Genomic DNA, 14,320 nt, shown 5'->3' with positions numbered 1-14,320 from the left:
TGAGGTCCACATATGCATCTTTAATTTCAGCCTGCTCCCCTTGTCGTCGTAAGCTTTTTCCATGGCTTCCATCGAGGCCTGTTCGAGGTGCTCTGCGCAAACAGAAGACTGATGCCATAGTGCAATCAATTTAAAAGCATGTAAACACCAAACCCTCCGGATCCCAGATTAATACTAAGATTTGAATCAATGAGAGGCGTTCATCGCGGTAAAATCAATAACCGAGATATAAGAGGTAGCTAGAAAAAGGTACAAAAATCTATGGGGCCGGTGAAAAATAGGTAGGCCCTTACGGTCGTTAAATAAATTTTTTAATTTCTACTATTAGATCGATGGCCACAAAAATCCTATGCAACAGATACCTTCCAACCATAGTAACAAGTCCCAAAAAAATAAACATAGCTGATCATTCTCTTTTTTTTTCTAAAAAAGAAAACAGGTTTCAGCCTAGGATATATATGTGGGTTTTCATTTACGAAGAAACAGACACCCAATTTTTAGTTGGAAAAGGCTCGAACCATTGAAACTTGCTGGTAGAGATGCACAATCACACTTTCTATATATATACCTACCATTGAGCTATGTAGTAGCTTTGTTCCTTGGCGTTTTAAATTAATAGTGGAAAATGGGGCAAATGTTAGCTGACGTTTGATGACACCATTCGGAAGGAGAGTTTAATCCTTGAAGACATCTTGACAAGTCATCTTAATCATTAATCTTAAATCTTAATTATCTTGCCTTATTTTAACTTTATCTTTGCATTTATAACATATGAAGATAACTTGCTGAGTATATTGCTACTGAAGACGTGTGGAAAAAATATGTGATCAAAGTTGGTTATGACCACCCAATTCCTAGAACTACAAGATTATTGTCGTCACATTAAATCCTTTTTAAGAACAAGAATAAACACTAAATTTCCATTTCAAATAAGCCAAATTATGACGTAAAGCTAATTGTCCCTTGTTACACGCCCATAGACAGGGAACTAAATGGGTTGGGCTTCCATTGCTTAATTTATGATGTAAGTAAAATTGTGATGTAAAGTTAGTTTGAGTATCAGATGTTCTTAATTACTCAACCTGCCGGAATCTATCAAGGTAGTAAAGTAGTATAATATATTTTATATACTACTGAAATCCAGCACAAAAAGGTAGTGAAGGAGTATATAGCAATAATGACTTTTCTGTCATTACATATTTTCTCAATTCCAAATTTTTGGCTGTTACGGAGACACAATGGCCTCATGTGTCAGTCCGTTGGCAAATAAGCGACTGCAATTAATGGCAAATAATTGAGGATTTCTCCCAAAAACTTTTGCAGTGATGTATTTGGTCTAATGAAATAAAACATTTATAGAGAAAGAATAATAGTGCTGTTCCTCGCCTATAAATGTACTTGATCGCCGACTTGGTATCCGACTATCCGCTCCTATCAAAAGGACAGCGTGCCATCACTCACCTCACCTCCCATCTCGGCCCCAGCGATGCGTCTCTCCCATTCGTCCTAGCTCCTCCCATTTCTGGACAGAGAATCGCCGCCGCCATCTCCATTGTTAGCAAAACGAAGCACGATTGGTCGGAGCCGGTATGGACTGACAATTTATTAACTTGTTTTCTCCTGCTGCTAGTTGGCTGGGTGCTTTCTGGAACAGTTAGCACGGCAGCTCTGCAGTGCCATGGAGCAGCAGGAGCGCCTACACCTATCCCTGACCCTGGCGCCGGCGGCCGGACGCCGTGAGGAGGCGGACGAAGTGGCGGCGCCGACGGCGTACGTCGGCGGGAAGCAGGTGCGTCTGTTCGCTTGCCTCTTCTGCGACAAGAAGTTCCTCAAGTCGCAGGCGCTCGGGGGCCACCAGAACGCGCACAAGAAGGACCGCGCCGCCGCCTGCTGGAACCCCCACGTCTACGGCCACGACGCCGCCGCTTTGACACCGGATTCGGTTGGCTTGTTGTCTATCCCGATCGCCCTGCATGGTGTCACAGACGTGAAGGTCGAGGTGCCGGACGGCAGCACGCGGCTCTTCGCCGACCACGTGCTGCTCCCGGTGGGGGCGGGGGCAGCCAACCCCTCCGCCGGCGCCGCCGGCCGCGGTGGCACCGTGGAAATTCTCAACTGGAAGAGGCCGACCTCCCGCATCTCTGCCCCACCGGAGATTGCCAACGCCGGCACCGCGCCCTCCAGCTCCGGCGAGGAGCTTGACCTCGAGCTGCGACTCTAGATCATCCAAGCACGACTGCTTCCTCGGGGTCGGGGAGCTAGAGAGATCTTTTGACACGCACGCATCTTGCCGGTTGTTGTAATGTTCATGTGATCGAATGAATGGAAATTTGTTCCAAACAAAATTAAAGTATGTGTTAGATCCCCTCTGTGCATTAGTTTAATTGCCGATGACAGTTACCGTTGTACCCGCTTCAGTGGAAGCTCATATCCTATGCGCATATTTCCTGTTCTAGAGAACAGAAAACATTTTTATCATTGTTTGACATAGGAAAAACTTGGTCAAATAATTTATCATTGTCTATTTGACATACGACAAACTCAAAAGTTCTTATACTTGCAAACAGATGGAGTATATATTTTTTAAGACCAACCTTTTTTCTCTCAAAAGAGTGTACGGCCGGCATAAGGTAAAATTTTTCTAAGAATAAACTAACTACTCTACGTTTTTTTTTGTACAGAACATTTCAGAAGCCTTACGCTCCACAAGACTAACAGTATGAAAAGGAGATATGAATAACGTCGTACTGTACGAGGTTGGCTTGGATGCACATAGCATGCAGAAGGGTCAGTGATCAGTGTAGCTGATCGATGGCCAGGCCTGTGAGGATGAAATGCTTTCCGTACGGTTGAACACGACAAGAGAAATACAGGTCCTCTCTGCTCTGGAGATTTGCTTGGATTGGGGAGGTCTAGCACCAGACGTGGCTCCGATACGGCCTTTCCGGCCGGCTCGATATCCATGATTCATAGCCCTAGGCCGGCCTGGTGGTGTTGATGAGTTAACTGAAAGGTGTGCCCAATCCTGTTTTCTAGCTTGAAATGATTTCATGCTTAAAATCATTGATCGCATCCCCTCCTGTTACATAAAAAATAAATCATTGATCGTACGATCAGGGCCTGCCTCGCCATTTGACGGTGTAATAAAAAGTAATAACATGACTATTAACATGCATAGCACTTAGAGATGCAAGTTATATATATTTTGGGTTTGGATCGACCCAGAAATTGATAAAATAAATTAGAATGGCATTCTGCGTAAATAATTTGGGAGGAAAAATGAACTAGAGTGGCATGCCATCGTAATTAATTAGCTGACCCAGAAAACACTACGGGCTACCCACTTGCATCCTTAATAGCACTCGCAGATGTACATATTGATTCAGAATCACAAAACATTTTGATATATCAATATTTGAATTGTCGAAATGCGTAAATCCCCTATGAATAATCCAGCGGTAATCGAAATAAACTATGTCAATTCAGTTATTCATATCATAATGCCATAGTCTGCATGCATCGATAGGATACGTCATCATGTTGCTTCTTCCTCCTCGATCTTATCCACATCTGCGCGCGGCTTCTACAAAGGTGTGAGACCATTAAGGAACATTTGGCTCCAACTTGGCACACCACATTTGCACCCTCGGCCCGTCGAAATTCGTACCATTTTTTAGCTGGTTTTGAAGTTACTTCACTAGCTAGTATCAACATTTAAAATAATTCAATAAATAAATATTAAGGCAATAAATGTCAAATTTTAGTTGTAAGATCATCATGTTCTAATTCAATAAACATACTAAAATTCCAAATGACAAATCCATCCGTATGTATGAACCGACACTTAGAGGGGGTACTTACAGTGGCGGAGCGTAACTTGAAATGAGGGGCGGGGGGTCAAATTATCTATCAGGCCATTATACAATGCAGTTTACAGAGTAAGAATGAGAATAAGATGGTGTTTTAAAAAAATGGAGGGTCATGACTATAGATGTACGGTTAAATCTTTAGTAATTTTGCCAAGTCAAGGGGGGCTGGAGCTCAGTATAGCCTATACTAGGCTCCGCCAGTGGGTACTTATAAAGTGATCTATAAGGACTCCATGTTGTAAAATTGTGATCGCATATGCATTTTTGCAGGCCACTTGGGAGTGAAGCTGTTAGTATAAGCAATTAAAATTCCAATATTTTCATCTTCTACACCATATTTTGGAGTGCAGACATGGAACTGGTACACTACTCTATATAAGTACCTATCAAGTTTGGAGAATTTAGAAGCTCACTAGCTAATTAAAACGGAGGAAAACAAGCTGGATTTTTGTGAACAAATTGCTTGAATACAGTTGTAAATACACAAACTGGTGGATGATTATTGAACTATATATTGTCTCATTATTGTAGAGGCTCATCAGCTCTCAAGGTTAATAATTAGGTTAGTGTTAATTAGGTTATTGAGCATTTAACTCCATCTTGGCACACCATATATGCACCCTCGGACCGTCTAAATTTGAACTATTTTTTAGCTGGTTTTGAAGTTACTTCACTAGTTAGTAACAACATCTAAAATAATTCAATAAACATATATTAAAACAATAAATGTCAAGATTTAGTTGTAGTATAAAGCAAAACATGGTCCGCATGCAAATTAGCCCGTCATGTTAATTTGGTTACGTGAGCCATTAATTAATTCTATTATTAGCCGGTCCTTTGGTCCAGTCCCAGAAACGCAACACGTGCCCACCCTAAACCCACGCTGTACGCTGTTAATGCCATGTACTCCATCCACCCCGGCCGGCTGATGCGGACGGGTGGGCCGGCCTGCCTGCCTCTGGGCTCCGCAGGAACCTCAGCACCAGTTACGACTGGACGCGCCCTCCACTTCCATGAACTATTCAAGAATTTTCCAATTGAAATGAGACCACATGTCACTTGATCTTGTGGTACAGCAGCTTGCTGGATCCTGTCCTCCTCTTCACATCCCCGTTTATCTATCTGTTGGCCATCGCACAAGACAACAACCACTAAGTTTTAATCGTGCCATAAGCTAGCTAGCTAGCACACTGGTGGTGACCTAGGTCTATATCTTCTCCATGAAAAAACAAAAAAAGCGTCACTTAGTTGCCTGCAGTCAAATCTACTGAAACCATCATGGCCTTTAGAATATTGATCAGGGAACATTATTAAAAATTGATCAGGCTAGATTTATATTAATTTGTCCCGAAATAAAGTTGCATATATATCATGATTCTTGTGCTAGTATTGATTAAATTTAATGTACTACAGTACAAAATAGTGGTCGGAAAAGTATTAAAGATGCGTACAGAAAACTGGCATAGGGTACGAACTGATTTTGAAATATAATAAAGTGCAACATCTTCACTCCTTTATTTTTATTTCTGGAGATTGTGAGCCCTCAACAAGATATATGCGGGTCTTTATATAATGTTAAAATGATCACCAGGTGAAAGCCACCAGAATCATCTTCCGTACACTGCCGAAACATGCAAATATAATTAAAGTTTGTAGGCCCGCGCGTCACCGTGGCTACAGACGTGCGTGCAGTAGCATCACATGCTTCTGCGCCTCGCTGCGTCGTCTTCCCCACGGACCGGCCACGCACGTCCTGCTCAATCCTGTCGTCATCTTTTGATGAGCATCCTGCCACATTGCTTTGGCACCAATTATATCTTAGCTGCTGCTGCTGCTGCTCCTCCCTCTTTCTCTCTCTCTAGCTCTCTGCTGCAGTCAATGCATGGCGCCTAGCCAGCAGTATACTTAAAACCAGAAGTGAGTTGGGTTATTTTCAGAGTTCCAGTCCATGGTTAGTCATCACCGGTTTAGGTTCTGTTTGGATCCCGCAAGGCTAAACTTTAGCCATATCCTATCGGATGTTTAGTTGCTAATTAGGAATATTAAATGTAGATTAATAAAAAAATTAATTGCATAATCCCTAGACTAATTCGCGATATGAATCTATTAAGCCTAATTAATCCATGATTAGTCCATGTGATGCTATATTTGCTAATCAGAAATTATTAGGCTTAGTAGATTCATCTCGTGAATTAGCCCTAGGCTTCTGCAATTAGTTTTACAATTAGCTATTGTTTAGTCCTCCTAATTGGTATCGAAACATACAATGTGCCAGGGTTAAACTTTAGCCATTAAGATCCAAACACCCCCTCAGTGTTTCTCAACCTAGCTAGCTTAACTAGCAGCGGATTGTAGGCCACAAATAGTACGGATATTTTTTAACAGACCATCAAGGTTTTGGATAGCTATTCGGTTATCCGGATAGTTTCTTAAATATCGGATATAGATTTGAATATTTTACTTGAACATTGGATACGAATAAAAGTTGCTGAGGTCCATCGAATATGGATCGGATATCTGACACTTTATTTGGATACTAGCTGACCACTATGCAATTTTAGCCGATGAATCAATTGATGTATCACATAAATAACAATTGGTTATTTGCTTGTGTTATGTTGACAAACTTGAAAGGGTGCATGGGAGATTCCTTAGCTTGCTGTAGTTCATGTAGCTGGTACCACTTCTTTGGAGCTTAAGGCAGCAATCCAGTCTTTACTTATCAGCCATCACTCAGACTGTTACTCAAATTCGTGGGAAAGGTTATGATAGGGCTAGTAACATGAAAGGAAAAATTAGAGGGCTGAAAACATTGATCATGAATGAGTCTCCTTTTGCTTAATACATAAATTGTTTTGCTTATGAGAAAAAATTCTTTTTTCCTCTCTCACCTCATTAACTTTCTTACTACCTCAGCTTTTTTCTTACATGGCAACATACTTAATGCTATAGAAACCAGCTGAGGTGGAGGGTTGGGACTACTCTAAGATCATTCTCAACAAGAGATTTCATATTTATGTTTTCAAGAATATCACATAACCAAAAGGTCAATTAGTTAGTAGCTGAAATAGTTTCATACAATGCATTATTTTATATTTTTTATTATTTTCTAAACTACATGCAAAACATAAGCTGTCTTAGTACAGCATATATAGTATTTCATCCTATGAGACTCGTTACACCTCTCTATTTGTTAACTCTTTGGTACATTATTAAAAACGCTCACATGGTACTCTACTTAATGAGAATATGTAAAACTCCCCTTTAAGTATGGTCTAGCTCACGATGCAAAGCCATCTCACCTTAATCAAAGCAGATCTTTCCATAGGATCGGAGAGCCTAGCGAGCACCTCTATTTTTCTTGTCGCATTCAATCGTACGGGTAGCCTTGTCTACTGAACCACAGTCACATGTAGCCCAGCCACTAATCACTGCATTTAACCCTTTGTGGCTATGCTACGTTCGTGCATGCCAGCCTTGTATAGTACGATGTTATTCATCTGTCGTTTTCATACTGTTAGCCTCTTGCCCGAGGGCTTTACTTTGTCTACCACCGAAGCATGGAGTAGTTATTTCTATATACTACTCAATTATCCGTAGACTCTGTTGAAAAAAGATATCGGCCTTACAAAAATACATAAAAATATAGCATTCATGCAAAATCTACGCCTGATCAAATCTATTTTTGGCAAACTATCCAAAAAAACTAAATACTACTTCCATCCTCCTCCCTCCGTCCCAAATTATAGGTTATTTTTAACTTTTTTATATATAGATTTTGCTATACGCGTAGATGTATTCTGTGTCTAAATACATAATGTACGGTGTATCTAGAAAAGCTAAAGGGTCCTATAACATAAAATGGATGGAGTAGAATATAGCAATTTTTAGGTTGGTCCTACGCCAAACATACAGAATGCACCTTTCATGCACACAAACCAACGCTGTAATGATTTCTTTTCTCGGCAACAGGAAATATGAGCAACATAGAATATGAGCTTCCACTGAAGCAGGAAAAGCTACAAACACTCATCAGTACTTAAAGTGATGCACAGCGGCGGAATATTATAACATATATACTAATCTGACATGTTGAGATATGCACCATCACCGGTCAACAACACCTGATGTTGAGATACGTAGCAAATAAGAATAATGATGAACCATGCATACCAAGCTTAATTGGGATGACAAGACTGGAGAGAAGATGAATTGAAGCAAGGTACAGACATAATAATACGGGCAGCCAAGAAGATGCGTGCGTGTCAAATTAAAGGATCTCTCCCCGGGACGGAGGAAGCGCGTCGTGGATGATCTAGAGCCGCAGCTCGAGGTCGAGCTCCTCGCCGGAGCTGGAGGGCGCGGCGGTGCTGGCGTTGGTGTTATTCTCCGGTGGGGAAAAGATGCGGGAGGTCCTCCTCCAGTTGAGCATTTCCACCGTGCCATCGCGGCCGCCGGCCACGGCGGAGGGGTCGGCTGCCCCCGCACCCGGGAGCAGCACGTGGTCGGCGAAGAGCCGGGTGCCGCCGTCCGGCATCTCGACCTTGACGCCGGCGGGGGGCTCCACGGCGGGGCCGCCGTGCGAGGCGATCGTCACGGACAAGGCAGCGGCGGCGGCGGATCTCGCTGCGCCACCTCTGTTGACCGCGTCCGGCGGCACCGCCACGGCGGATGCGTCGTCGTCGCCGTAGACGTGGGGGTTCCAGGCGGCGGTGGCGCGGTCCTTCTTGTGCGCGTTCTGGTGGCCCCCGAGCGCCTGCGACTTGAGGAACTTCTTGTTGCAGTAGAGGCAAGGGAACAGCCGCACCTGCTTCCCGGCGACGTACGCCGTCGGCGCCGCCACCTCATCCACCTCCTCACGGCGTCCGGCCGCTGCCGGCGCGAGGGCCAGGGACAGCTGCAACCCCGACGCTTGCAGCGGCGGCGATGGTGGCTCCTGCTCCATGCTAATGCAAAGCTGCTGTGCTAACTGTTCCAGGAAGGCAGGAAGTACGTAGGAGTAAAAAATTAAGCTGTGACCAGTCCGACAGTCCCTACCCCTGACCAATCGGGCTTGGTTTCGCTCAATTTGGACATGGCGGCGATGGATTCTGTTTCCAGCTATGGGAGGAGAAGCTACGACGAATGGGAGAGACGCAGTGAGTGATGGATTGGGCACGCTGTCCTTTCGGTAGGAGCTCCGATGCAAGTGGCCTTAAGCCATAAGGGTGATCGAGTACTACATATATAGGGCGAGGAACATCACTATTAATATTCTCTCATTTTAACTATTTAATTTGTTTCAATAAACCTGTATTGGAACAATTTCTTATTTGTCATTAAAGAAATTTTCAACTCCTTATTTTCCATCTGATCGAGCACATGGGGCTACTACTTGTATCACTAACATTGGAAAAAATGGAGTGGACAAAATCTGTTGTCAGGAAAATAATTATTCTTATAGTTTTTGGTGTTGACTATTTTTTATTTAATAATGTAAAAATACATTCTAGTACTTTAATACCTTAACCGCATGCCCGTGGGTAGAGTAATTAAGAACCTCACCAGTAGTGCTCTACAAAGATAAAGCAATGGATGGCTCGCCTATTTAGTTCCCCTTCTAAGGGAGAAGGGGGAGCACACTTATATATATACATAACCGGCCTCAAAGATTGTCTCAACCGAGAATTGTTTTTAGGAGGTGAAGGAGAAAGAGTGAGGAGGGAGAACGAGGTAGTTGATCTGAAAATCACACCATCTTATAAGCTAAAATTTAGTACTACGAGAACACCTTCCAAATATTGTACGAGTTTTTGTTGACATGCAACTCATAACATTCGGATTTTTATAGAAAAAGTAAGGGATTGTGCGATTATCATGAGGCTGAGAAATTTAGATTTCATATAATTCTTATCCTTAAAAAGGGTTTAATTTAATGCTAAATGGTAATTTTGAAGTTCTAGGAATTGGGTGATCATAACAAACCTTGATTACATAAATTTGCCAATATATCTTCAGTAACAATAATAAAAAATGTAAGCTATCTTCATTTGTTTCGAGAGATAATTAAGATTAAGGGAAAAATCCACTTTACACCCTTGAAGTATCATAAATGTTAGATTTTCAACCTTCAACTATAAAACCAGATAACAAGGGATATTCAATTGTCGAAACCTAACAAATTTGGTCCTTTGGTGGTTTCAAAGTTGATTTTGTATTTTTCAAAAAAAATAAAAAATTCTAGTCAGATCTAGAAAATTAAAACTATTTTTTAAAATTAGAAAAATATGAAAATTGTTACCAAAAATTTTCTAAAAGTGTAACCCATCTGTTGTTACTCTATCTGTACAAAAAAATAGGCATAGCTATAAGCAAACAAATACTAGAAACATGAAAAAAAAGTTGGATATGAATATATAACTGACAATTAGAGTGATAATAGATAGTCTACATTTTGTAGAAGAATACCAGCACCAGTTTCGTATTTTCTTAACTTAAAATGAATTATTTATAAATTTTTTAGTTTGAACTTGAATATTTTAAATTTTTAAAAAAGAAAAATCACTTTTGAAACCATAGAAAGACCTAAATTTATCTGGTTTCAACAGTTGAATGGCCTCAGTTATCCGATTTTGTAGTTAGAGGTTAAAAATCACTACTACGAAAATAATTTGCAGGGACACCCTATTTTTTTCCTGAGGCGGGTCAAAAGATAACCCGCTCCTACAAATAGAGCGCAATTACTTTAGCATCCGACCCGTCCCTAGAAAAGCATTTTAGGGGCGGCTGACACCACCACCCGCCCTTGGAAATGGTGGCATTTCTAAGGGCGGGTGATGGCGTCACCTGTCCCTAAAAATGTATTTTTAGGGGTGGGTGATGGCATGACCCGCCCCTAAAAATGGTTCCATATAAAAAAATTTATAATTTTTTCATATGTTTCCAGATGAAGTCAAACTTTATATTAAAATTATAGAGAATAACGAGATCTTAAAACTTTTAGTTGATAACTTTTTATTTAAAGCCATTTAGTGGTCCAAACAATTATTATGAACCTACATATGGCTACGATCATATAGTATCTCATATAACTTAAGTCATACTTTGAGGTTTCAACAATCTTATCCTTTATATACACTGAAATATATTTTATATTTTTTTTATTTATAGTTCACAGTAACTATAGTGTAGAAGTTTCACTTTTTTATTTGTTTTGCTATATGAAAAGGTTTAAATTAATTTTTAAAATAAAATTAAAAATATTTTAAGGGCGGGTAATGGCGTCACCGCCCCAAAAATGAATTTCTAGGCCCTTAGAAACGGATTTCTAGGGGCGAGTGATGGCGTCACCCGGCCCTACAAATCAATTTCAAGGTTAATATAAAAGAATAGCATACTCCGGATGATGCAAGTGTGCATATTTCATCATAAAAATTGTAACTCAATAGTACAGTGGCTTGTGATGGCTAGTTGGCTGCAATATTTTTTTCTTTTATTTTTTGCTGTTTTCAATTTTTTATTTTTTTTTATTTTCTGAAAATTGATTTCTAGGGGTGGGTCATGCCATGACCCGCCTCTACAAATTATTTTTATGGGCAGACGCGTTACCCGCCCCTAAAAATTGCATTTTTAGCTGCGAAATATTTTTACCCGCCCGTAAAAATTCTTTTTATAGTAGTGAATCAGACTTTTGTGATAGTTCGATAGTGTAAACTTCATTATTTCCTAAGATTAATGATTAGAGCGGCTTGTCATGATCTGTTCACGGATCAACCTCCCCCTCCCAACGGTGTCATCAAACATCAGCTAATGTTTGCCGGTGTTTTACCGGCTGCCCACCGAGGGGTATGCACAAGGTGGTAAGTTTTGGGTGAGGAGACACCGAGATCAGGAACTTGAAGGTGCAAGGAACATAAAGCTTAGATAGATTCGGGCCGCTAGGTGCGTAATACCCTACGTCCTGTATGGTGGTTTGTATTGCTTTTGGAGTAGAATGATCTGAAGATCTTGTTCTGAAAGGGGTCTCTATCCTCCCTTATATATCCGAGAGGGCAGGATTACAAGGATACTAACCAACACCAGATAAGGAATCGTACCAGAACATATCTCGAGTAGATTCCCTCTGTATCGATTAGCTCTATCTCCTATTTAAATGGGATAAATAAAAGATAAACGAGATAAATAAGAGATAAGACAGATTTAGTCTCTTAAACCTCTTTAAACTACGTTACGTACACAGTCCCGTGGCCCCGGGTATGAAAATGTTCGCCCTATTTTCCCACTATGAATGGAAACCGCTAAGGAACAGATCTACTACCTGCTAGCTCAATTGGTTGGAATAGCAGATGCGGTTGTGCATTCTACCACTAAGGTTCAGTGGTTTAGGATTTATGGCCTTTTTCAACTAAAGTTGGTGTGTCTGTTTCTTCTTAAATTAAAACCCACCTATATCCTAGCTTGAAAAACTTTTTGTAAAAAGTAATGAACAGTTACATTTATTTTGCATGGTAGTAATCAATCTGGAATCTGGATTTAGATTATTTTCCTGGAACGGAGGGACGGTGTGTTAAGGGTCTGCTTGGATCCACTGGACTAAAGTTTAGTCCCGTTGTCACATTGGATGTTTGAACACCAATTAGAAGTATTAAGTAAAGGCTAATTACAAAACCAATTGCATAAATGGAGGCTAATTCACGAGACGAATCTATTAATCCTAATTAATCCATCATTAACATATGTTTACTGTAGCACAACATTATCAAATTATGGACTAATTAGGCTTAATGGATTCGTCTCGTGAATTAGCCTCCATTTATGCAATTGATTGTATAATTAGCCTATATTTAGGACTCCTAATTGGTATCTAAACATCCGATACGACGGGGACTAAAATTTAATCCCCTCGTCCAAACAGGCCGTAACAAATATAGGACTCCTAATTGCTATCTAAACATCCGATGCGACGGGGACTAAAATTTAATCCCCTCGTCCAAACAGGCCGTAACATGCTTTTAAATTGATTGCAACATGGCATCCGATGCGCAGAGCACCTCGAACGACAGGGCCTTGATGGAAGCCATGGAAAAGCTACAATGACAAGGGGAGCAGGCTGAAAGATGCATATATGGACCTCACTGGCTGATTGTACGGCAAACAGTAAGTGGCCCATTCAATCGGTGCCATGTATAGATTTGCAGATTGTGATTCCTGATCTGGTCGTTCATGATCGGAGCTATCCATGAGTCACTTGCTGCGATCAATTAGGTGAGCTTGCATCTCGATCGATTTGGCCGTGTACCTTAGAATCCTCCATTTTTCTAGTGAACCAATGCAACAAAACAAGCAATTCTCTTTACTTACTGCTACGAAACTTCAGTCCTATATACGACCTAGTTGAAGCAGGCACTGCATCAACTTAAGAGCTGGATACATTCTACGTCATAACCATAATTGTAAGATATATATGTAGGAGTAGCTACAATGAATAGATATATATAGAGAGAGGTTCAAAGCCACAAGTAGTCACATCCCCACCCGTTGGCCAACAGCTAGAAGGAAGACGACAAGCGCACTGGCCAGAGCTAGCTAGCTACACACATGATGAAGCAAAGTGTTGTGGGCCTCTCTTCCTTCGATTTATTCTCGTTTTCTTTCAGAGCTAGCGAAGAGCTGTTCGAGACCACAGTGCGTGTGGCAGCTGGGCAGTGGCCACCGGCCGAGATCACTCGATCGACCTGCAGTGTGTGAGAGAATGCTGCAGTAAATATAATGCATGTTGATGTCGATCTGTCTACAGTATGTACTTAGACACACACATATATATACACACACACACTCTAGCTCCTCTGTTTGACAAAGATACAGAAGCAACAGAGACTATAGCTAACAGTATATTGGCAGCTCCAGCAGTTATGAGGAAAAGCTAGCATTCAGCGAAGAAAGCTGATGCATCCACATGATTTTGTCCTCAAGTAGCTAGCGCTAACTGGGAATGAAAGAGGGAGCGAATGAACAAAGGCCCTCAGGGGCCCAGCAGATCAGCAGAAGGCGACCAATAATATACGCATACTGATCGATATGATTTACTAGTGCTGTATGTATGGAGCGAGCACATCGGCATGTGATTCGCCCAGAACACACACACACACACAGTTACTTTGACAAGCAGGGAAACATCCAATAATTGACCAGTGACCCACACAGAAAAGGGCTTCTGGCCAATCGAGCTAGAGGGTCGGGGTATGTATGTATGTATGTATGTATGTATGTATGTATGTATGTATGTATGTATGCCGACACGCAGGACATACATACGGGATCCAATACGTACGCACGGTGTGTCGTAAAAGTGCAACACACTCACTCCCAGAATAACTAACCTCCTCCTTAATTCTATGCAGTGCAAATAATATAATGACATGGATCTTCCTATACATAATGAGCTCATTTAATTTTATCTTGTTGGAAATGCC

General features: G+C 41.2%; 2 protein-coding genes across 2 annotated transcripts; one reads left to right on the top strand and one right to left on the bottom strand.

The window, feature by feature from the left end:
- The first annotated feature begins 1,429 nt into the window (after window positions 1-1,429).
- Window positions 1,430-2,340, top strand: LOC112883018. The gene is made up of 2 exons (XM_025948230.1): window positions 1,430-1,554; window positions 1,638-2,340. The coding sequence occupies exon 2, from the start codon at window positions 1,679-1,681 to the stop codon at window positions 2,219-2,221; it is 543 nt and encodes a 180-aa protein (XP_025804015.1). The 5' UTR covers window positions 1,430-1,554; window positions 1,638-1,678; the 3' UTR covers window positions 2,222-2,340.
- Window positions 2,341-7,877: 5,537 nt separating this feature from the next.
- On the bottom strand, window positions 7,878-9,048 carry LOC112882511. The gene has a single exon (XM_025947585.1). It carries the CDS (start codon window positions 8,812-8,814, stop codon window positions 8,185-8,187), a length of 630 nt encoding a protein of 209 aa, XP_025803370.1. The 5' UTR covers window positions 8,815-9,048; the 3' UTR covers window positions 7,878-8,184.
- Between the last annotated feature and the right edge of the window lie 5,272 nt (window positions 9,049-14,320).

The sequence above is a fragment of the Panicum hallii genome, chromosome 2, assembly GCF_002211085.1.
Source record: "Panicum hallii strain FIL2 chromosome 2, PHallii_v3.1, whole genome shotgun sequence".
NCBI lineage: Eukaryota > Viridiplantae > Streptophyta > Magnoliopsida > Poales > Poaceae > Panicum > Panicum hallii.
The sequence above is the reverse complement of the archived record's forward strand: the minus strand, read 5'-3'. Positions and strand labels throughout refer to the sequence as shown.